This window comes from Tauraco erythrolophus, chromosome 4 (genome assembly GCF_009769465.1).
Source record: "Tauraco erythrolophus isolate bTauEry1 chromosome 4, bTauEry1.pri, whole genome shotgun sequence".
NCBI lineage: Eukaryota > Metazoa > Chordata > Aves > Musophagiformes > Musophagidae > Tauraco > Tauraco erythrolophus.
In genome coordinates this window covers 59,859,990-59,882,451 of record NC_141468.1, presented here as the reverse complement: position 1 = coordinate 59,882,451, position 22,462 = coordinate 59,859,990, and the positions used below count along the sequence as shown (strand labels likewise).

Here is a 22,462-nt window from a genome sequence, read left to right as displayed (position 1 = left end):
TCAGCACGGCAACCTCTTTCTGCCAGGAGGTCCCCAGGAAGGTGATCATCTCCAAACACTGGGAGCTGCCAAAACCCCCTCTACAAAGAGAGGCTGGGAAAGGGAGTGAAATCCCTAGGAAGACTCAGCTCTGAGACAGCTCCTACCTGGTAAAAAGCAGGATTGTTTTCTTTTGTTTTGTTTATTTCATAAAATCTCCCTGGGAACTTGGGTAAGGGGAGATGTGGAGAAACGCTGCCTTTTGCTTTTGAAAACAGAACTTAAGTAGTGGCTCACTGCAGTTGGGCCTGCTTGCCACATTCTATTTCTCTGTTTTCCATCCCAAAAGGAGCTTGCATCTCATTAGCTTCACACCTCCCCAGTCCCACTCTGCTCAGCGAGGAGAAAAGAGAGCATGAGACAGGAGGCTGCCACTCCAAGCTGAAGGCCATGGGAAGCACTGACAGAGCTCGACGGGCAGAGAGAGGAGAAGTTCCCAAGAGCAGCCCAGGCTATGGGAGGCAGAGACATCCGTCACCTGCCTCTGCAAAGCCAAGGGCACCAGAGAAGTCCAGACAAGAAAAGCTGTCCTAGCATCCCCTGCCTGCCACCTTCTGTTCAGACACCAACATCTGGTGAGTTCCCTCTTCTCTGCAGTCACTCCCACGCACCAGATGAATGCCCAGCAGAGACATCTTGGATGGAGAGGCTAGCACGTAAGAGCTGCCGCCTCACTTTGAAGAAGCATTCGGGCAGCTCTTCCCCACCACCTCACAGGAAGCTGGAGCAGAAGGCGGCAGCCCTACTCGAGCAGTCCTGTTGGGATGTTCCTCTCCGCTCCCCAAAACCTCCAGCATTTGCTGGCCTCAAGAAGAGAGTATGCCTCACGCAACACCTTCAGAGCACACAAGGCAGCTCTCTCATCTGCGTCTGAAGATCTGACCACTGTCAGAGAGGGGATGCTGGACGACATATAGATGGGATTCTGTTCTCTGTCCTGATGTGGTGAATCCTATATGGAAAAATGCCACTCTCCACCTGACACTGGAAGAGGCTAAGAGACCCTAAGGAGGGGAGGCGTATCTGCTTCCCAGGAGATAAGCCCACTGTGTTTTAATCCTGCTTGGATACGGGGGAAGGAAAAAGAGAAGAGACAGCAACTTGGCAGGAAAGGTACATGCCAACCCCAAATCTGAGCAGCTTGCTGTGCATGCAAAGTAAGTCAACTGTTTCCATAGTGGTGGCCTGATCCATATTCTGGCAGAACGCAACCGGCCACTTCTGAGGGCCACTCGGCCGCAAAACCACTTGGAGACTCCACCTTAGCTCACAGGAGAGGAATGGGAGGGAAGGGAACTCACTCCAACACTTGGGAGGCAAGGACGGGAAGGGTTTGTAGACAGGGTTCCTCCAACATGCAACTTGCCTTTTCAGCTCAGAGATCGCCGCTTAGTCCCAGAATGCCTTTCCTTCCAGTTCAAGCAAGCCAAACACCATCCCAGACACACATGCTTCGATACTACAAAATACTCTTTTCTCTAAGGACCATCTAATACCACTACAGTTTGTGCAATCACTGCATTTATTATTCATTTTTAAACTCTCTCTCTCTCTCGCTCTCTCCCTGTAGAAATTTTTTTTAAACTTTTCTTTTTTTATGCAAAACTAATCATTTCACTTTTTCCACTCCATCATAAAATCTCCTCTAAAAACACGACAACAAGAGAACAAACATGGCACAGACACAGAGAATATTTCCCTGTTGTTTTTTTTTTTCCTAGGTGTTACGGGGAAGGGAAGGGGATACTTTCAAATATACTCCTCCCTCAATACCACACCCTTTTTAAAGGGCATGGATGGATCTTCTTTCCCATCTCCGTTAAGGAGCAAGGGCAAAAATTCAGAAGGAGGAGTGTAACCCACGTGAATACGAAGGTAGGTTAGTTAGCCTCAAGTGGCTTGTCCACTTGAGGGAACTTGAGGCTGCTGCCGCATTCAAGTTAGCAAACCTCTAACTCAAAGCAGCATTGGATCCTCATTTCGGATCCAGAGGTTCAGGGTTTGGTTCCCACCTGGTGACCCACCCAGGGAGAGATTCATCACACAAGCAGTCGAGCTGTGTCTGCAAGCCGGATCATACTCCTTTCTTCCTCCACAAAGAGGATCTACTGCACGAGTTCCTCTGTCACAACAAGTCCCCTCATCTCCTCACCAAAGGAAGAAGGTCCTCATGGAGTATCCCTACAATGACCCACTGTTTTGCTCTTCACAGACAGTCCCCTTGCTTGTCACTCTGGAGAAAGGCAAAACCCCTTCAATTAAACAATTCCTGTCCCCTGCCCCAAAGAACACCATACAAGAGACACTGGGGAAAAGAATTCTGCCAAGCGAACACACACCTTGGCCAAAACACATCAAGAGTTTCCTATTAAAGTTCCCTTTTATCTCCCACTTAAACGCTTCAATATTTTTTTCTCAGAACCTCAATACCACAAAACAAAACACCAACACTTACACGCCAAACAGTAACTCAACAACCTAAAGTGACTGGCTGGTTTGGATCCACCCCACAAAGAAGCTCCTCTTATCTTGCAGCCGCAGAATAGTTCTTTGTTGAGAAGGGGGAAAAAAAAAAAGAGAAGAATCTCCTTGCTATTTCCCTAATAAAGAGCTTTTCCCTATGCCTACAAACTGCTCATCTTTGAAGCTGCAGTCAAATGGATAGGCTATGATAAAATAAGGGATCCCCGGGTGTGCCAGGCACAGAAAAGATGCAAAAAAAAAAAAAGACACAAAAAATACAGGCAGGTATTAATACAGACACACGCACAAGTCCAACAAGTTATAGGAAGCCTTAGCTTGGTGAATGGATTGGGGAAGTCTCTTTCTCCCTGCCCCTAGCTTCATCTGTGAATGCAACCCCATCCCTGGAGTCCACTAAGCTCTTTAACCAAGGAAAGAAAAAGACAGAGGTGTGCAAAGGGTGGTGCTAACAGCACCTAGAATCCCCCTCGGACTGTTGGCGCAGACATCGAGCTGCAACTGGTGCGAATTCACCATGCCCCACGGCTTTGAATTCCACCCGCTGCGAGGCAAGGCTTGTGGGGAGAGCGGCAAAGATTGTATTACACCAGCCGTGGCACTGGAGGCAGGGAAAAGACGAGCTCTGGGCACGGAAGCCCTAATTAAGGTCAGAAGCTGGTCTATTCCTCTGCCGCCGCGACGACACCCCTTGGGCAGACAAATATTACCTCTCTCCCACAAAATGCCTCCCTTCTACCCTCAGACCACTGCAACCACAAAACCACTACTCCACACGAGAGCACTCCCTGGAGCCAGCAGCTCCTGAGAATCCTCGTGTGGAAGCACCAGAGGGGTCAATTCCACTCGTGTTTACCCGCCCAGGGCAGGTATGTAGGTAGGTGAGCCCTGGCGCGGGGAATCTTTTTTCCCCACCCTTTGCACCTCTGCAACATGTTATGTAGAAGTCACACTGCATCCCGAATATGGGGGACAGGGCTGAGAGGGTGAGGCTCTCCCACTGATTGATCAGCACCTCTTTTCCTTGCCCCTACAGGCTGAGCCCTGTGCAAGCAGGGGGAGAAGGGAGAGCGAAGGAACAGCATCTCACCGTCCAGCTTAGGACCCATACAGAAACGGAGCAAGCCAGAACTGGCAGGTGAAAGAGAGAGCTTATTTTGGATGTGAACAAGGGTGGTCAGGGAAAGAGGGAGGTGTGGGTAAGGAACAGCAAGCTGTGGTCTTGCTCGCTCCCACTTTCTCAGGGTGAAGAGAAAGAATTTCTAGATCAGCTCACGGGAGCTCTGGGGGAAGAGATCCAGCACACAGGCATGTGACTCAAGAGAAAAGAGTTATTTCTTATTAGCACCTTTGGCTGACAGTTGTATGGGCTGTTTCAGATGCTGAAAGAGGGGAACCCTCTTTCAGGCCATCCACCTGGAAGGGAAGGCAGGAGAGATGCAGGGAAGCAAGAAGAGCAGACGACCTGCCTTAGCATCCATCCATCCCTCCCTCTCTCCCCCCTTCCGAGGGAGCAGAGGAAGCAAAAAGGGTCAGGGGAAGCCTACGTGCAAGGTGGGAGACCAGCCTCACCCTGTTGGCATATCTTCCCCCAAACTGAAGGATGGATGCATGGCCCACTCCCACTTCCACCACAGAAAGGCCAGGGAAGGGCATTTAATGCCTTTTCCCACAAGCAAGTGCAAGTGAGGAAGACCAGGAGGAAGATCTGGGCCAGAAATACACTTTGATTTTCTTCCCTTCCCCCTGCAAAGATGAGCAAGTTGGAAGATGCAGGGGAAGAAGGACCAGGCCACCTGAAAGCACCCATACAACTGCCAAGGTAGCACCAATAGTCAAAGGAAAGGGGAAGCCAATACGGGGTGTATGCTGCATGGGGCACCCCCCACCACCCCAGCTTTGTCTCAAGCACCTTCCAGGCATGACACTTCACCTGCCTCTCTCCCCCTCGCTCTGGGGGCACCTGGATCAGGCACTGCCATGACAACAGCAGAAGAGATGGCAGATCCAGGCCACAGGCCAAGAAGAGGAAAGATGGCAGGATCGGAGTCATGGCAAGGGAAAAACATAGGAATGGAAGAGACTGCATGCACATTGTGGGAAAAGGCTTGGAGGGCGCGGGTGAGGGCTCCAATCCTTTTCCATCCTCCCCTCAAGGGTCTGGAGCTCCTCTCCAGTTTTTGTCAAGGATGGAAGGGGGAGGAGGGGGAAGAGCACCTTCCCCACCACTCCCACAGGCACACAGACACATGCTCACCCATCCCTCATCCCCAAAGGCTCCACTGCCCGTTGGACAACACCACATTCAAGGACAAACAACCACTCCTCAGCCCCACCACGACCCTCCCTGCCTCTCCTCCCAGGAGCAGCGACACCCCGGAATGGTGGGTGCCCCCACTCCCCCCTACTGACATGCTCCAGCCTCCAGGCAGGAGGGAGTGGGCAGGGGGAAAGGAGGAGGAAAGGTGGCAGTGAGGGCAGAGGGACAGCCAAGGGGAGAAGGAGAGAACTAAGGACAGCCATTCGCACCACGACTTCTCACAGGAAGAGCTCCCCTCATGCCCCTGGAGCAGGGGAATCTGGCTGCTCACTTGCTGCCTCCTCCGCTGCCCGCCGCCACCTTCTCAAAATCCTCCGCATTGCAGAACTCCTTGATGGTGACGGTGAGGAGGTTGCTGGTGACATCCGTGACCACCACGTTAGAGCAGGGGGACATCTCGGGACGCCAGTCGCCGGTCTCCTGCTCCGGGTCAGAAGAGGAGAGGGACAAGGAGGGTGTCTGCCCCCCGCCACACCCTCCTGATGGAGAACGCTTGCTGGTGGCGGCTGACTCAGGTGGGATCGAGAGGTCGAGGACCTCTGACTCACGCCAGTCGGGGATGGCTGGGCTGAGGGTCTCAGGGAGCAGCTTCGGAGGGGAATCATCTGGGTCGGAGGAGGAGTGGGGGGCAGGTGATGGGCAGCCTGAGGAGCTGGAGCTGTGGGCATCATAGGGGGTGGAGCCCATAATGAGCCCACAAGAGGCTGCCTGGGAGCCTTCGGCCTCCCCTTTGCCCTCCAGGGAGGGGGCAGGTGCAGCGGACGGCTTATTGTAGAGTGAAAAGGCGCCGAACTTCATATGGCGGATCTGGGTGCGGAGGACGCTCTCGCTGAACTTTTTGCTCTTGCCGATGACACGGTTTCGGGATGGGATCTTGGGTCGAGCCAGGCCCCCGGCCCCGTTGGCTGGCTTCCCACCTTTGTCAATGACTTTGAGGTTGAGGATGATGCGGCTGCGCTTGGGCTCGCGGGGTTTCACCTTACGGTTGATGATGCGGACGGTCTCCGAGAAGGGTGAGACAGGAGGACGGATGCCAACCCCGCCACCCACACTCCCGCCATTCTGGGGGTCTGGACGGGGCAGGGGGCGCCGGGACATGCGGTGGCATCGCCGGATGTCTTTCTTGAGCCGGTGCACCGCGGCGCTGGAGTGGAGCTTGGGAGAGGAGGTGCTGGAACCAGGCTTGACAGAAAAGTGTACATCCCCAATGTGGAGGGCCTCCGCTTGGGCCCGAGCCTGCGGTGGTGGGGAGAGAGAAAAAAAACAGGGTCAGAGAGGCAGCCTAGGTGCAGCCAAATCTCAAGTCACCCATTGCTCACCTCAGGACAAGAATGCCACGTCCCATTTATACTCACATTAATGACATGCACACATACACACCTATGGACTATTAAGAGCCACGGCACAGCCCCCATAGAAGCATGGGGCACTTTGACATCCTTTTTGGGCAGCTAATTACTCCCCAGGCAGTGCCTCTGTTGACACTTGCTTCCCCCAGGAGGAAGCTGCCATCCTCCAGCCACGTCCCAGGGTTACAGTTAATGGTTTCCAAGGCTCCCCCTCAGCCTTCATCAGCCAATGTGCACAACCCTCCACTGCCAGCCAAACAACCAAGCGTCCTCCTGGGCACTGGGGTTGTTAGTGTTGAGTCAGCATCCAAAATCACGTAGTAGTCCCAAGACAGGGAACTGTATCTGGGCCTCTAAGAAATAAGTATGAGACAAGGGGGAGAGGAAGACTAATGCAACCAGTTTGCTCTTCCCTTCCTGCATCCAGGCTCGTCTGCTCTGGAAAGCATAGTAGAAGGAGGTCTTGAGGAACACAATGGAGGCGGGTGAGGGTGGTCTGACAGAGCTGTTTCAGCTAAACACAAGAAATGCAGAGATCTGAAGCTCAGTTTTAAGTACAGACCACAAGAAAGTTGTATATCCTTACTCTGCTGTGGGAGCAAGGTCCAGTGTTTAAAGCTGGAGACCAGGCCAGCTAGAACTCAAGTGATGTTTAACTGTATCTCCAAAGAAAAGATTGCCTTGTCCTTTTGAACACCACACTTGTTTCAAATCTATTAATGAAATAGAGCAGGAACAGCACTGGTTCAACTGCTCAGTGCCAGCCCTCCCTGAGAGCCAGGGCAGGGGAATAAGACTTTTAAGCTCTTCTGGTGCTTGGAGATAGTGCCAAAACCTGCCCTGGCTCACGCACCAGAGACAGCAACATTTTCTGGCAGCAGGAACAAGTTTCATTGGTAAGCTGAGGCAGTATGACCTGAAGACCCTGTGGGCACGGAAACCCAGACCGTGTTCTTACATCACCCCTTGTCAGAGCACAGTTGCTTGTAGAGCTCAGCCTTCCACCCACACTCCACTCCTTGCCCAAACAAACCCCCTTCCTTATTCCCTCGCAGTGGTGGTCACAGGCAGAAGTCACCCAGGCCTGGAGGGGACAGGCGAGCCCCTCTCTGATTGCCCATCTAGTGAGCAGCTTCCCCCATCTTGTGGGCACAACAAGAACTGCAGTGCCAGAGGAAGACGGCTGCTTTTCCTCCCCAACTTTTCCATCCCGTTGCCCCCCAGCACACGCCAAGATCGGGATGGCTTCTTGCCAGCTGAGAGCTTAAGCACTCCGACACCATCTCCTTTGTCCCCCTGCAGGCTGTGCCTCCTACCAGAGAAACGCCTGGGGAAAAAAATGTGCGGTAAAGGCAGGGATCTAACAGATCTAAGCGAGGGGCCCAGGCCAGCTCTTGCACAGTAAGCTTAAAAGCCTTGGACCTACAACCCCAGAACTCTGCTGTCACCCGGTACTCCTCTTCTCCCACTGAGATCCCCATGGGAACCATAGAAGATCCTGAATGAGCAGAGAACAGAGACGTGAAGACATTTTGTTCCTCCCTGGCTAACGCCAGATCATGCCTTGCAATCCTACTTGTATCCTGGCTTTAGAAGACTGCAAAGATGAGGCCTCCTTCCCCTGGCTGTACATGAAAACGCAGATCGAAGGCTCATCTGCACCAGGGACTCCAGACATCCGTATTAGCCAACTGACAAAGAAACAGGGACAAGCAACACGACTGTCAAGGAGGGCATAGACACTCTCCACACTAATCCTGGGCTGTACAGTGCTGTTTCACCAAGCTAGAAGGAAGCATCCTCAGCACAGACAAACCCCAACACATCCTTCTGTAGCAGGAAGCATCCCAGTGTCCAGCTAGTTTCTCTCCGCTCAGCCTCATGTGTTACTCCATGCCCCAAACTGTTCAGAAAATGAACAGACACAGCTCCTGTCCCAGGCATCCTACAGGCTAGAGCACAACAGGAGCACCGGATGAACTCCCTGCATCACGCAGCAACTCTCCCCCTCCCATCCCAATGATCCACAATTTAAGAGACCCCCCCAGGTCGTCACAGGCACAGACAGATGCACATCTAGGGCTGTGCTCGGTCTTTCTCTTCTCAGGTCCCTCTGAAGCAGATGGTAGACACCAGGACAAGCTACAGTTTGCTTTCTGACATTACATACCAGCACAGCCTGGATTAGCAATTTTGTTCTTCCTTTTCCCCACAGTTTCCCACCACAGCCAGCCCTTCCAGCATTGCTGCTCTCGCGCTTTGGGCTTCTCGCCAATTTACCACTGCTCAGCAGAGAGCAAAGTGCAACACAACCTCCCGTTCCAAAACACAAGACAGGGAAGCCACGCTGAGGGTACAGACAGACGTACAGGTCAAAATCCTCAATCCACAGCTGCAGCTGATGGACAGAGTCATCCTTCAGGGCCTCTCCTGCTGCCAATACCGCATGTCTCCTAGATTAATTCCTTATCCTGTAATCATGCCTCAGAGTGAGTTGTTCTGCCCACTCTGTGCCCCTCTGAGTCCAGTCTAATTGCCACCTGCCCGCAGCACTGCCTTCCATCACCGATGTGAGAAAGAAGCAGACCTCTCCCCACATCTCCCTTGAGCCACAGCTGCCTTACACATACCAAAATTCCTCACCAAAGCTTCCCATCAACCACATTAAATGAAAAGCGATAATGCTGGGATGGTCACTGTCCAGCCACTTCCATAGTCCCGCTGATTTTACTTTCTCAGCCTGTGCACATTAATCAGCTCCTGTCCTGTTCTGACAGAGAGACTCGTTTTGGTTTTGTATTTACACAGTGGCTAGCAGAGCCCTGGTCTGTGGCTACAACTTTTCCTGTATGCCAGAACCACTACGTCTCCTTTACTTGCCATGTGTCTGCGTTTCCAGTTACTTCTGGGGCACCTCCTCAAAGCTGAAGCAGTTTCTAACTCATGTTTCAGCTCTCTGCATTTATTAAATTCTAGTTTCAGTAGTGTCCCGGTAGACTACATGCACCATCAACCTCTTTGGTCAGATTATTAAGAGAGCGGGTAAGCTGGAACCCAGCAGTCCTCTCCAGGTGCTACACTGCTGTCCCCAGTGACCAGCTTCACACGAGCTCCAAAGAACAATATGCAAATATTGCGCTTACCTTGAGCTTGTTTTTCCAGGTAAGGTTTCAAGAAAAATAGTATCAGATGCTTTATCTAAGACCAGCCCCCAGAGTCCTCTCACTTGCAAAGCTCAGTATTCCTACCACAGGATCAGGTTTATTCAGGCATCGACTACACAAACTCAAGTCTCTTCCCTGCAGAGCACAGCACATTTTCTGGGCTCCCCTTCTCCTGCTTCCAACTTTACATTAAGTAACTTCCTACCTCTGGTTTGGAGAAGACTCAGTATTCAGTTTTATCTGTCAGAAATGCACTTCCCACTGTTATGGGTCCATCACCCTCATGTGCCATATGAGCATGAGGTCTTTGAAAAACAAACCCATTTAAATCCTTTCAGCTGTGTCACCACAGTTTTCTACTTAGAAGTTTTCCAAATGGAAACTACCTCTCTGGGTTTTGCTGTTTGCACCTGCAGGATTTGCTCACTGCTGAAGAGGTACTCAGCATGTATACAAAGTAATTCACTCTCTGCTTACAGCTCAGCCTACATCAGGACGCAGCTTCTGGAGGTTTACTGCAGTGCTCTGTCATGAGAGCAAGGCAACTGCTAGGATTGCTTCCCTCCCCCCCTTCCCATCTGGGATATGTATCACCTTTATTTAGCTTGTACAGCTTTCCCTCATTGCCCCTGGGAACTAGTATATCTCCCCTATTCCCTACTATTTCTGAAAAAATGTCCCTTGAGGCCCAGCAACTGTATTTGTTCATTCATTCCCTTAACGCACTGAGGCACACAAGCACGTACACGGACACGTGCTTAGAAAAGCCTCTCTTACCTGATTTGTATCAAAACCTCTGTAATTTGGAAGAAAAAAAAAAAAAAAAAGACGACCGAAAAAAGGCCTTGTAAGGCAACAGATTCCTAGTTAATTATTTCAAAATCAAGTCATTTCCAGTAGCGCTGCTGCACCATAGTAGCACTACTCTCTCATAAATTACTGGTTCTGCTTTGTCTTTTATTCTCCACCTGCATTCCCACAGTCCTTGCTCCAAACAGCATTCGCAAGAGCTCTTCTTTCCCCTTTTTGGCTGCCATTCTGCCTTTTTATCGCCCTCTTTCTTCTGCAGTCTTCCAAGTGACAAGGCAACAGCAAGCCAGTTCATAGCACAGTTCTCCCAAGCAACGCTGCCATAAACTACAGTTTCCCTACTGGATGGGGAACAAAACGCTACAAAGGGGAATGGTCTGTTTTCAAACCGCTTGGGGATAATTTACGAACAGGGAGGAGATCAAAAGAAACCCAACTCCAACTTCAGAGTTCAAGGAAGGGCGAAGTGACAGAACACCACGCTGCTTGGCCCCTTCTTCACCGCCCTCCACCCCCAAGACTCTCCCTTACTTCTTCCTCCCCATTAAACTCCTCTAGTCTTTTCACCTTACTATTTACAGCCACCCCAACTAGGGGTCTTTGCTAGCCACCCACTGAGCTTGCAGACCAGGCTCTGTGTCTTAACAGCACTTGCTAGACTTTATTAGATTAGCTGGCGAGTTTTGCATTCCTCTCAGTGGTGTGCTCAGGAAAAAAGCAAAATAAAAAAGCTAACGGAGAAGGGGAAAAGAAGGAGATCACTATAGCACGTGCTATGTCTCTTTCTAACCTTGCGCTAGCTTCCATTCTGACCTCCAGCTGAAGGGCCTGTCCCCAAGGACGACTTCTGCCAGACACCTGAGTAGTAAGGTAAGAGGCTTACGTACAGCGCTGCCCATTTCAGACCAAGGACTCTGCTTCCCATACGCTCAGCACAAAGTTTGCAGCATACCAGCAGCCTCCCAAGAATTACAACCCCCCGCCAAGCTTGATCTCAGCAGCTGTGGGAAAGTTTGCCCCTAGTATGCAGATCATAAAGACCCATTTCCTGCCCAAAACTCTGCAGTTGAAGTTTGCAGGGGTCACTTTCAACGCCAGCCATCTTGATAGCGATATTACAAAGCCTGGACTGTAATCTTCCATTGCAGTCTGATCGAAAGGGCAAGTGTTACGACAGCTCTCAGCACCACGAGCCTGGCTTACAAAGGCAGCAGGTGGCCAAAGATGCAGCTTTTCAAAGCTTTTCCAAAGGCGTGGGCCACTAACCTGCTGGAATGCTTTCTGCAAATCCCCCCTAGTGCCTATCTGCAGCTTTTGAGAACTAATCCCAGGGTAAACCAAGCCCCAACTGCAAACTAAAACACCCACACGAGCCAGGGGACTGTTGTGGTGTACCAGGATGCTTGTTTCAATGCCTTACTGAAGACTCAGAAGCCTAAGTTTAAGCACAGATACACAGGAAAAATCCTAGCAAGCCACCGAGTTGAGAGCAGACTAGTTTACCAAAGCAGTCCTAGGCCAGACTCCCACTTAACCGTCATTGCATCCAGGCCTGATCTGTTCAGTTAACAGATCAAAAAGAATACTGTTCTAACTGCCAAGTCCAAAGACTCCCTCTGGGATGCAAGAGTCAAATTTCCCCCCCTGCTTCCGAAATTCTCACTGGCAAGAAATTCCACAGCTGAAAGAACCAAAAACATCATTAGGGATGCGCGAGGCAGAACAGAGTCCCGCTCCTCCCGCAGCAGCGCCGGTGCTGCAGGGTGAGCAGAGGTCAAGCCCGCATCTTGGGCAGGTTGGAATTGGCTGAGAGATGCGTACGACACAAACCGTCGTGCTGGTCTTCGTCTCGTCTCCAGCCGCAGTTGCGTTGCTAGTGGTTTGCCTGAACAGAGCTCAAACGAGTTCAGATAGGGCTCACTGAGATAGGGTTACTTCTTGCTGCGTGGCCTGGGGCGTTATTTTTAGGGTAGGATCAGAAGTCACAGAAAAATAGTAAGTCAGAGCGTTAACAGTTTCACCAGCTCCAATCCCCACAGGGGCAAACAAAGTGGCAGTGGCAGCACTCTGCCCTGCCAGCCTCTCCCACAACGTGGCACCAGCCTTCAGGAGAGCTCATCTCGCTCCCTATCGCGACCCATCTTCTACAAAGTACCGAGCCAGCTCCACAAACCTACAGGTTTACAGTAGCATTTGAGAAGCTGGCAGAAGAAAGATGCGCCACAGAAACGTGTCAGGGACGTGACTCAAAGGATGCTGTTGAATAATTCAGGTTTCAAGTTTAGGGGGGGGGGCTTAAAGGGCAGGGGGAAAAGAGGAGGAATGAGCGGATTTTATTTTTGAGTTTGGGGGTTGGTTCTGTTTTTTTAAAGGAGTGAAAAATTGGCAGTGGATTTTGCCATATCACGTTCAGAATCAAAAAGAAAAGAAACTGATTACACGCAGTAACGTTAAAAGCACAGCATAAACACTTCTCTACTGCTCTGAACAATGTCAGGTGTTACAAATACCAGTATTTTTTAATTCAAGCAGAGAACTATTTTAAGCTGGTGGTTTCCCTTTAAGCGTTCCTCTGCATTGTTAGAAACCTAAACACAAGGGTTTCATTTAACGCATGACTGCCAGAAAGAGAAAAACCAACTAGTCTAGTTTCCTTGAATAAAGAGTAAGAGGTAGTACACATCAGTTATGTTTGTAGTTCTCAGTCTGCAGATACAGAAAACTGTTAGCAGAAAAACAGGCAACGCGTAAGGAGGATAGTTCCATCAGCAGGGCCTTCCGAGGATTACTACGGTTCCCTGGGTTTTACTCGGAGCACCAGAAGACACCTGTTCCCACATTCCTTCCGTGTGCTTCATTATGTGCTCTTCAAGCAGAGGAGAGGTGACACTCTACCCCTCACCACTCCTTCCGGTGCTCACACAGTTAAAGTGCTGCACTGACTTGAGTAAAGCTCCTACCACTGTCAGGCAAAGGAAAGTATTAACCTCTTTCACAGATGGGGAAACACGCACAAAGGCTAAATGACTTGCCCAAAGCCATGGGATGACTTAGTGACAGCGATGCCTTACCACAGGGTCCACCCTGGCTGTTCCAGGCTGTGAACTCCCTCACCTGTCTTAATCGTAACAAAGGTGCGTTGTGTTTCTACTTTCATTTGAAGTCTGGGACTGAGCTAGTTGGAAAGGGAGAAGAGAGGAAGAGGGGAGCAAAGCAAGGAGTTTTGTCTCTAGACTAATAAATCCACAGAGCTCCCATAGTGGTCACACAGCTACCAGATTTCTTAATTAAAAAAAGAAAGTAAAAAAACTGGCGAGCCTACACTAGGGACCACCTTCCTCGTTCATCACTGCAAGTAAGCACAGATACTACGACAGTATCTTCTTGCAGAGATGCTGGGTTTCTCAGAGGGGAACCGAAAACTTCAACTGCTATCCTACGCAGAGGTGATACATTCCTCCTTCCTCTCACCCTCCTCCAAAAAAACAGTGAAACAAGCCTGTAGTTTACAGATCAAAACATGAACATTTCACCAAACTCCTGTGGAGCACCTACATCCTGAAACATGATCAGAGGAGCACAAGCGGCAGCAGGACTCTTGCCACAGCTGCCCGATTGATCAGCGTGCTGCTAAGTTGCAGGGCACAGGCTGGACAGAATAGGCTGCTGAAGGAAGAGGGAGCAGGGCTGGCTAGCTCTCCACTGCGGCAGCAGAAGGCTATAAAGAGGGAGAGGATATTGGAAAAAGAGATTGCAGCCTCACCATGCACATACGCATGTACCGACCGTTCTGCTGGGGCACCCATTGCACGCAGACATGCTCTGCCCTCACATGCTTCTCTGTCCCTGCCTCCCACCCACTTTCCCGTTGGGTTGTCCCCATGTTCCCAGAGCCAGGCAGCAGCCATAAGTCACTCGAAAGTCCAGACCTTCCAAGGGCACGCACTGGCGAGGTTTAAGAGACATTTGGCTAGGCCTAAGTTATTTAAATAAGAGTTACCTTCAGAAGAAAAGTTTTAGGCTTAGGTCCTCTCTTCTTGGGCCCGTACAGCTCACGCTCTCGTTCCCTTTAGGAAGTCAAATTCGTCAAGAAGTTAAAACTTTTCCCAAAGGGAGAAACCAAAGCATACAAGTTAAAAAAAAAAAAAAGGAATAAAAAAAAAAAAGGGGAACCTGGACACCCTTTCCACTAGTCCACCCAAAGCCAAACCTGCTGCAGCCCCCCCAGCCCGGGGTGGGAGATGAGCACTCACTTCTGCTCGAAGGCGGCGATGAGGCGGGAGTCCAGGATGTTCTCCTCGGGTTCCCAGGTGCTGTACCTGCCGGGGGCGCGGGCAGCGCGGGGCAGGAAAGGGACGACACAAGCGGAGACATTAGCGCCCGAATCCCCCCGCGGCCGCACACCGAGACCCCCCTCATCCCATCCCATCCCATCCCACCCCGTTCCCCCCACCCCCGCAGCCCCGGGGCCGACTCCTGCAGAGCGGCGGGGGCAGCCGGCGGGTCCCCCCCGGCGGGATGCACTCACTTGATGGCCCAGCCTTTCCATTTCACCAGGTACTCGATGCGCCCCTGCAACACACGGGGGAGAGGAGGGGGGGGTGTGAGGCGGGGGCCCGGCGGGCGGGCGAGCGGCGCGGCCGAGGCCCGGCGCTGGGGAGCGGGGTCCCGCGACCGCTCCGCCACCCCCGCGCCGGCCGGCCCCTCACCTTTCGGATGCGCCGCTTGATGATGGACTCAGCGGCGAAGACGCGCTCCCCCACTGCAGACAGCTCCATCTTGCTCCTCGGCGGCGGCGCCCACAGCCCATAATAATCCCGCCCGCCCGCTAGCCCGCGCCGCCCCGCCCCCTGCCCCCCGCCCCGCCCTCCTCGTGCCGCCGCCGGCTCGCGCACACCCGCGCGCCCCCTCCCGCCGCGGCCGCGCGTGACCCTCCTCCCGCGCTCCCCGTAGTGGGGGGGGGGCTGTTGCTAAGGGGCGGGGGGCGCGCGCAGGCGCGGCCGTTACAGGGTCCGGGCGGCGGGTGGCGCGAGGGTGGGGGCGCCGTCGTCGCCCCCCGCGAGGGGCGGCGTTCCACACCGGGGGCCGGGGGCGGGCGGTTCGCGGGGGAGCGGGACTGGAAGCCCGGCCGGGCAGACCCTCGCCATGGCGGCGGTGCTGCTGCGCCTCCGACGCCTCGGCCCCTTCCCGCCCGAGCGGGTCCTTTTTTTCAGTTGAAACAATGGCGGCAGCGGGGGCCGCGCAGCCTCCTCTGCTCCTGCACACGCAGACGCACCGTCACCCACCTCTAGCCAGCGGGGTGGCACCGGGGGGAGAAGTGGGGGCGCAGGCAGGCAGAACGGACAATAAAGACGCTTAAAATCTTTTTTCTTTTTCTTTTTTCCTTTTGGCTGGTGGTGTATGTGCCCTCATTTTTGAGCCAGTATAAGGTACTGCAAGGTAAATGGGCCAAGCATGCTACATAAACCTTAAAAAAAAATGATAGAAAAATGTTAAGTCACTTAAAGGAGTTCCCTGCCCTGAGTTCTACTGCAAAATCTTATTTAATTTGCAGTGTGCTTTACAATCTCTTGCAGGTACTAAAAAGACAGAAAGAAAAAAAACTCAGTCGCAAATCATTCTCTGATTCAAAATGGAAGCTCCCAGCCCTGCAGCTGGCTTCATGTGGAGCTCATGGTCTTCCACTACCCAGGGGTACCACTCATTTTTGGGACGAGGAGAGGGCACGTTTCAGAACTATGCCGTCTGGAAGTAGGAAGAGCTGCGATGAGAGCTGTAGGCACTGGCCATCCTACTTTGCCGCTCTTTCCCAGCACACCACGACCTCACCAGCTACCTGCAGAGCACTGGCACCCCTCCGCTACCCGCCTTTTGGCCAGCCTGGCAGGGAGCGCTCACAGCCTCTGTGGCCTTTGCTAACCTTTTTTCCATTTGCCATTCACCTCCCCTTTCCCTTTCCACCTCTGGCTCAGAAATTCCACCCAGAAGGAGGATATTCTGGAAAAAGCTGTATTTACCAGTAGCAGCAGGCATGGATTTCCCAAAATCAGGGTGGTCTGGTAGGAGAATGAGCGTTTTCATCACTGCCTGTGATTCAGGCAAGACCTGTTACTGCGTTTTGTTCTTTTTCACCTTAGCGGCTGAAACGTCGCAGCCACCACAACCTCTCTGACCAGAGAAAAAGTGACTCAGGAGAGGATGTGTTCCCCACTGCCTTGTCCTCATCGGAAGGGGAGTGGATGGAGAGGTTGCTGAACGCTCACGGAGACGGCAAATGGACAGCTACATGGACCCTGGGGTTCAGGAGATGCAAACAATTCAGAGAACACAATGTTTCCGTGGTCAGGAACTGAACCACAGAGTACTTCACCACCAATAATTCTACATTTAGGTCATACCACTCGCTTTGAGGATAGGCTGTAAGAGGTCCTTTTTCAGGTATTTACCATCACAGGCCAACTGAGAACAAAACCCCAGACAGATAACTCAAGAGTCTCACCTAGTCTGGGACAAGCTCTTCTGGACTGCCCCACTTCTCTAGACACCGCTTTTTTTAATCTCAATTCTTCAGACGATCGAAGGTGACTTCAAAAGAACAAGTTGATCACACCTGTTGTGTTTTGCTTTTCACTTTTTCAACCGCTTTTAACTTTGCACATTAAGTGTTCATTAACACCATCAACATTTAAATTGGCGTATTTGTTACTGTTCACGTTGTTTAAACAACTGCTTTTACACTGTGGCTGAGCGTCAAATAATTGAACTTCCAACCATCAATATCCACCCTTAAAAGCAGGCACTCCCGAATAAAACTGGGGAAAAGTCCTCACACAGCTACACAAACACACACACAGCGGCTGTGACTGACCACCTTGTCCCCAAAGAGACATACAGGTCAGAAGCAGCACACCTCACCTCAGGGCAGGAGCACAAGGCAGCTCCTATCCATGGACCAGAAGGGACAGCAGTATTTCAGACTGCTCTATGTGCTCTTTCCAGTTATTTTCTCCTTCCACGTGTCAGCAGGACCTTCTTCCTAGCCGCAGCGACTGCTCAAATCACTGTGAGCAGCCATTGTACAGGTATTGCCCAACCCCAAGCCTCTTTCATCTAACTTTTACTCTCACAAAGCAAAATAGCAGTAGAGTATCCAGCTGGTCAGAGCATTGTTGGGTATTTCCTTTGTTTCATTCACGTTTCCAGTAAAATACTTCAAAAAAAACCAAACCCAAACACAACCTGGGAAGATGGCTCTCCCGGAACAGCTATTGTTCACTATGGGCACTGAAATAAAGTGGGGTTTTTTGGCCCCCCACTGCCCTCAAGACCCTGGTGCCGTAGGATACACTGCAGCACTCCTTGGTAGCACCAAGAAGCCAGCACAGGGAAGCACTAAGCTTTGGGGGAGCAACAAGACCGTTCTCACCATAAACCTGTGAGCGGAGGGGAGAGCAGCAGGTGCAAGAACATTTTTATTTATTCTTTAAATGGCACTGATAATGGGAAACTCACCTGCTCGAAGCCGATAGCTGCCTCCAGGCTTATTTTTTGCAGACCTGTGACCTGGCAGGAGTAGCTGCACTTACCTCCGTTAGAACAACTCCAAGGGTTGATCAAACAGCTCTGTAGCTGTTTGCCCCAGGGAGGTTGATGTCAGGAGTGGGAAATTTCTGTAAAGAAACGGTCATTCCCTCGCCTACACTGGGAACTGGAGCAGCCGCACACGCCCCGGCCCTGCAAGCAAATGCTGCATAGGTTTTTAAGCAAACCCTTGGCGCTATGGTCATCCATGTCAAAACATGGTGAGATTCCCCAGCTGCAACTCTGAAACACACAAGAGCAAAGACAGAACCCTCAGAGCTGACCACGTATCTCCTTGTACAACAGTTAAGGGTGGCTTGGCACAGCCAACCACCCCTCCAGCCTGCTAAATTCTTGATGTAGCAAAGAGCGGAGAAGGCCTGTGGGGTTCATGCAGTGCCCACACCACTGGGGTACTACGATATCCGTGGGGCCTGCCTACGAGTCCCCAAAGCAGGGACTCCAGGCTGCCACTGGATTGGGGTGATCACACGAGTCCCCTAGGTTTCTTGCATCCTAACTTCAAAAACAGTTCCTTGGCAAGCAAGATGCTGGGAATAGAAGGACCGAGAGCAGGGAAGACGAGTGGCGCTTCACAGAGAGGAGGGTACTGCCAGCTTCCTGACAGCGCTCACCATCATAGGGGCCACACGGGCTGCACTCCACTCTGTGCTTCTCAGAGCACACCAAGCTGCTCAATCCATGTCTCTCCCCCTTTCAGGTGCTGCTTACCCTAGCAGGGGCCTGGGGGGCACATCCTGCAGTGCAGCTGAGCGCCCTTGTTCTCAGGCATCCTATTGGGAGAGCTGCACAAGGCAAGCCGGCTGCGCTGCACAGATCAGAGGGGCAGCATAGCAACAGATTATTGAAAAAAAAAAGAAGCAATCCCCAGATTAACCTTTAATCCAACCAACACATGCATGCGAAAGGACAAGCCGTCAGGAGTTTCTAGCGCCAGCCAGCCTCTGCAGCACTGGCAGGGGTAGGAAGAAAGTGTCTCCAGAGTAGGCTTTCCCGTAACTCTGCACTGCAGTTTCTTACAACTTCACTGGACTCACTAGCTGCTGCCAGAAAGTAAGCGGCTGGCTGGAGTCCTGCTCTGATGCCATCACTGAAATCCAGCCACCCTGGCTCAGGTCAAGCACGCCAACTGTGCTTTGGTTAACACAGGCAAGACCTAACCACGGTTGCCTTGAGCCACGACCGACTCAGGAAACACACCCCATCCCCCTCTGCTTTTGCTCCGCGTGCTTTTGTGATTGACGTCATAGCTTCATTCGGATGCAGGGCTCACCCCCACATTACATCTACTAAAGACATCTCAGACAGCCCCACTCGCTTGCTGAGGGACCTCCATTAACAGGTAGCCTACCCCTCCACAGAGGACGGAGAGGCACACGCCTTGCAGGAGCAAGTCAGAAACCCAAGTGGACTAAACGACACTTGGGATTCTCTCCATGGAGCATCAGCAGTTCTAGGATTTGGGCTCCTTTGCTAAGCTCTGCATTACCTGCAGTGAATCAGGGCTAAACTCCAGCCAGGAGCCACTGCGACCTTGAAAGTCCTGCAGGCCAACCCACCATAGGCTTTGGCTTGGAGAAGAGCAGCTTCCCCACTGGCAACCAGCGCAAGAGCGCATTTGGCAGCCCAGACCTCACCTCAGATTTTCTCCGTTCCCACAAGCGACGCAGGATATGGGGCACATCAGTGCTCTCCTGGTGCCAGCAGAGCTGTCCTGGCACCACAGCATTATGCAATGACGTCAAGAACTCCCTAAACCCAGAGCAGCAGTCACCCTGCCATCGGCGTTCTCCCCTTCAAATTCTAATCCATCAAAGATGAACCGTCCCAGGTCACCTCTGTACAGCTCTAACTTACCCAGTGGGTTAAAAATTAATAAAAACCTAACCTCCTCGAATCAAAGTAATGACTAATGTCAGAAACAGCCTTTTGTGGGCTCCATTCTTCATCGATCCTTCTTTACTGATCTTTCTCACGCATGCACACACATTTTCCATTCTTTTTCCAGCCACGCTGCATGTTTATACCAACAGAAGTGACTGGCGGAAAATAATTCAGCTGTCGAATTAAAGCAAGGGGAGGTAAATGACCACACAAACAAACCATTAGGTAAATGTCAGTTCTCATATTTAATATTTTAATAATTTTTGTTTGCAACATTTACCACATAAATCATCTAAATAAATAGATGCTGTACAGTCTCTTATCCATATCAGTACAAAAATAAAACCACACTTTGTGTCAAATTATACTTGAGCCTGCCCTCCCTTTGCTATTACAATCTCCTTTTACAGCACATACTCGCTCAGAAAAGGCATTATACTCCGATTGGTTTGTTTGGAATTGGTTTACTCCCTATTTCCCCCCCCTCCCCGAATACATTCAATTAGTCTGTACAAAAGCTAGAAGCTCATTCTGTGCAAAAGGAAGCTTTCTGTGTGCAAAGACTCAGATACTCTAGCGTGCTGACAGGAACAACAGCAACAACTGAAGAGACAAGAACAAAAATAATCGGGGACCCCCCCCAACTGATCCCATCCCCATCTTCCCCACCAACAGAAAGGAAGCATACCAAATTAGACGAGTCAGTGTGCGAAAGAGTCCAAACAATGTGCGTACGCTGAGGGAAAATGTTGGTGCTGAAAACCCAGCGAGGGGACTGGGGTTCCCTCACTGTAGAGCTGGCCAGAGGTGAGGAAAAAAGATTTCTCTCATCTTAGCCTGCTCAAAAGGTTGTTGAGATACGCAGAACAAAAGCTTCATCTAAATTATTTTAGTTCTTTTGTTGCTGTTCTGTTGGAGACGAGGTAAGGAAATTGCCTCTGGAAAAATCCAGCAGCTACTGAAGGCAGCTCCTGGTTCATCCTCCCTTCCTCTCCCCACTCCCTGCAGAAGGACAGACATCTCCTCGTTCCTCAACTAAGCTAATAAGGTGCAATTTTTCAGACAGGAAACTCTATAAAGATGTCTCCAGAGCTGGAAGAAGTGGTCGTAGTTCCAGACTAGGACCACTCAAACTGAAACTCAACTTCATTTTTCCCTTTTCTCAGACAAAGGAGGTGGGGAGGGAGGAAGCCAATCTGCACCCTGAAGGAGGGTGAGGGACTTGGCAGGTCTCCTCTCCACCCTCCTTTACTTGGCACCGTGGAGCACACTCCCCCTTCAGCCATGGGAGGGAGGCAAGGGCTGGGGGGCAGCTCTGGAAAAATGATAAGGAGCAGCCAGCGGCCCGAAACAGATACATCTTTTGCTTTTCAAACGCCACTTTTAGACAGACGATAAGGAGTACTTAGCACTCCTAGCGCTTTGCATTTCCAAAGTGCTTCAAAACATACTTCAGATTTAAAAGCAAAAAAAAAGCTGCTTAACATTTTGACAGATTTGCAAAAAGCTTCTTTGTGCTGACACTACATTTTCTGGTTATAAAATAATAAAAATAATAAAAAAACTTTCCACCTCCTTCTACTTCAAAATACCCCTCCCAGTCAAAACTCTGCTACCCCAATAACGAGATAAGCTGTGATAGAGGTTCTGAATGGCCTTATGAGCTCTCCCCTTCAACGTCTGACTGGCCCTCTCAGATGTCATCCACACTGTGTTTCAGACAAGAACCCCTAGCATCTTTGCAGAGCAGCCCACAATAGATGGGAACAATCTCAGCAGCAACGCTTCTCCCCCATCCCATCTCCCCCCTATGAGCCATTACGTGCTCCCACCGAGCTCTGCTCCTCTCCACAACTCCCACTTAACTAGGGATTGTCTCCCACCGGCTCCCTGCTATGCGACTGTACTTTAAGAAATCAAGGGTGCAAGAGAAAGAGAGGCGGAAGAGAAAAAGGGGTCATCTCTCCAGGAAGTGCTTGCTACAGGAAAGGATCTGAAGCGTCTGAATTCAATTTTAAGTGATTGCTTCTCTCTCCTTCCAATTGTTCTGGGGATGTTTTGTAGGCCTTCCCATCTTGACCAGCTGGGCGGAATCCAGGTGGTTTGACACCCAGAAGGTTCATGCTTTCTCTGCGAGGCCAGTAAGTTCAGCAGGCAGAGGACAACATGGTCTCTTGATCATAAGCTACTGTCTCAAAACAAGTTTACCATGTCCTTGGGGAAAACCGTTTTATGACAAGCATGGCAAAAGCAACATGTTCTGTTTACCTGTATCTGCCAATGCTATACATTCCCTGTAGAAGTTACCCTATGCAAGCTGTTAACATACACACCTCCCTTGCTTTCCCAAATGGTAAGAGACATACATAAATGCAGCACTGACCATCTTCTCTCCACAGAGCCCACTCAGAACTCCAAGGGGCATCCACCCACTGACGCAAGGGATGAGCTTCATTACAAGTTCTCTGCACTTCTAACATGCCTTCTCTCTCAACTTCTCATCCCTCCCAAAGGCCTGTCCTCAACCTCCTAGCAAAACCAACTCTCAGGCAATTCCCTGACAAGCAGCTGCCCCTATTATTTTCCTAGAAATGCCCACTGCCCTCTTCTTCCTAGGCTGCAGGTAAGCAACGGAGGAACAGAAGACAGGTAGATTCCAATTAGCTTTAGAAAAGGAGGTTTTTGCACTTTCCCTACGTCAGAAAGCACAAACTTAAACCTTGAGAGGAGGGGAAGGGGTGGAGAGGTGTTGGTAGATTTAGCTTTGCTCAAATACATGGATGTGGCTAACAGCCCTCGCTGCTGTCTTCCGC

The 22,462-nt window shown here is 51.1% G+C and overlaps 1 protein-coding gene across 1 annotated transcript; it reads right to left on the bottom strand.

The window, feature by feature from the left end:
* Nucleotides 1-5,070: 5,070 nt before the first annotated feature.
* CBX6 (chromobox 6) lies at nucleotides 5,071-14,941 on the bottom strand. The gene is made up of 5 exons (XM_086610665.1): nucleotides 14,873-14,941; nucleotides 14,692-14,735; nucleotides 14,417-14,482; nucleotides 14,164-14,230; nucleotides 5,071-6,076 (listed from the first exon to the last, which is right to left on the bottom strand). Exons 1-5 carry the CDS (start codon nucleotides 14,939-14,941, stop codon nucleotides 5,108-5,110), a joined length of 1,215 nt encoding a protein of 404 aa, XP_086466791.1. The 3' UTR covers nucleotides 5,071-5,107.
* Nucleotides 14,942-22,462: the final 7,521 nt, after the last annotated feature.

What these genes read in the sequence shown, in the direction of transcription:
- CBX6 (XM_086610665.1), bottom strand. Translation starts at nt 14,941, where the DNA reads ATGGAGCTGTCTGCAGTGGGGGAGCGCGTCTTCGCCGCTGAGTCCATC. An exon ending in TCAAGCGGCGCATCCGAAAG is followed by an intron (nt 14,736 to 14,872) that starts GTGAGGGGCCGG and finishes CGTGTGTTGCAG; the next exon opens with GGGCGCATCGAGTACCTGGT. An exon ending in CTAAAACTTTTCTTCTGAAG is followed by an intron (nt 6,077 to 14,163) that starts GTAACTCTTATT and finishes CCACCACCGCAG; the next exon opens with GCTCGGGCCCAAGCGGAGGC.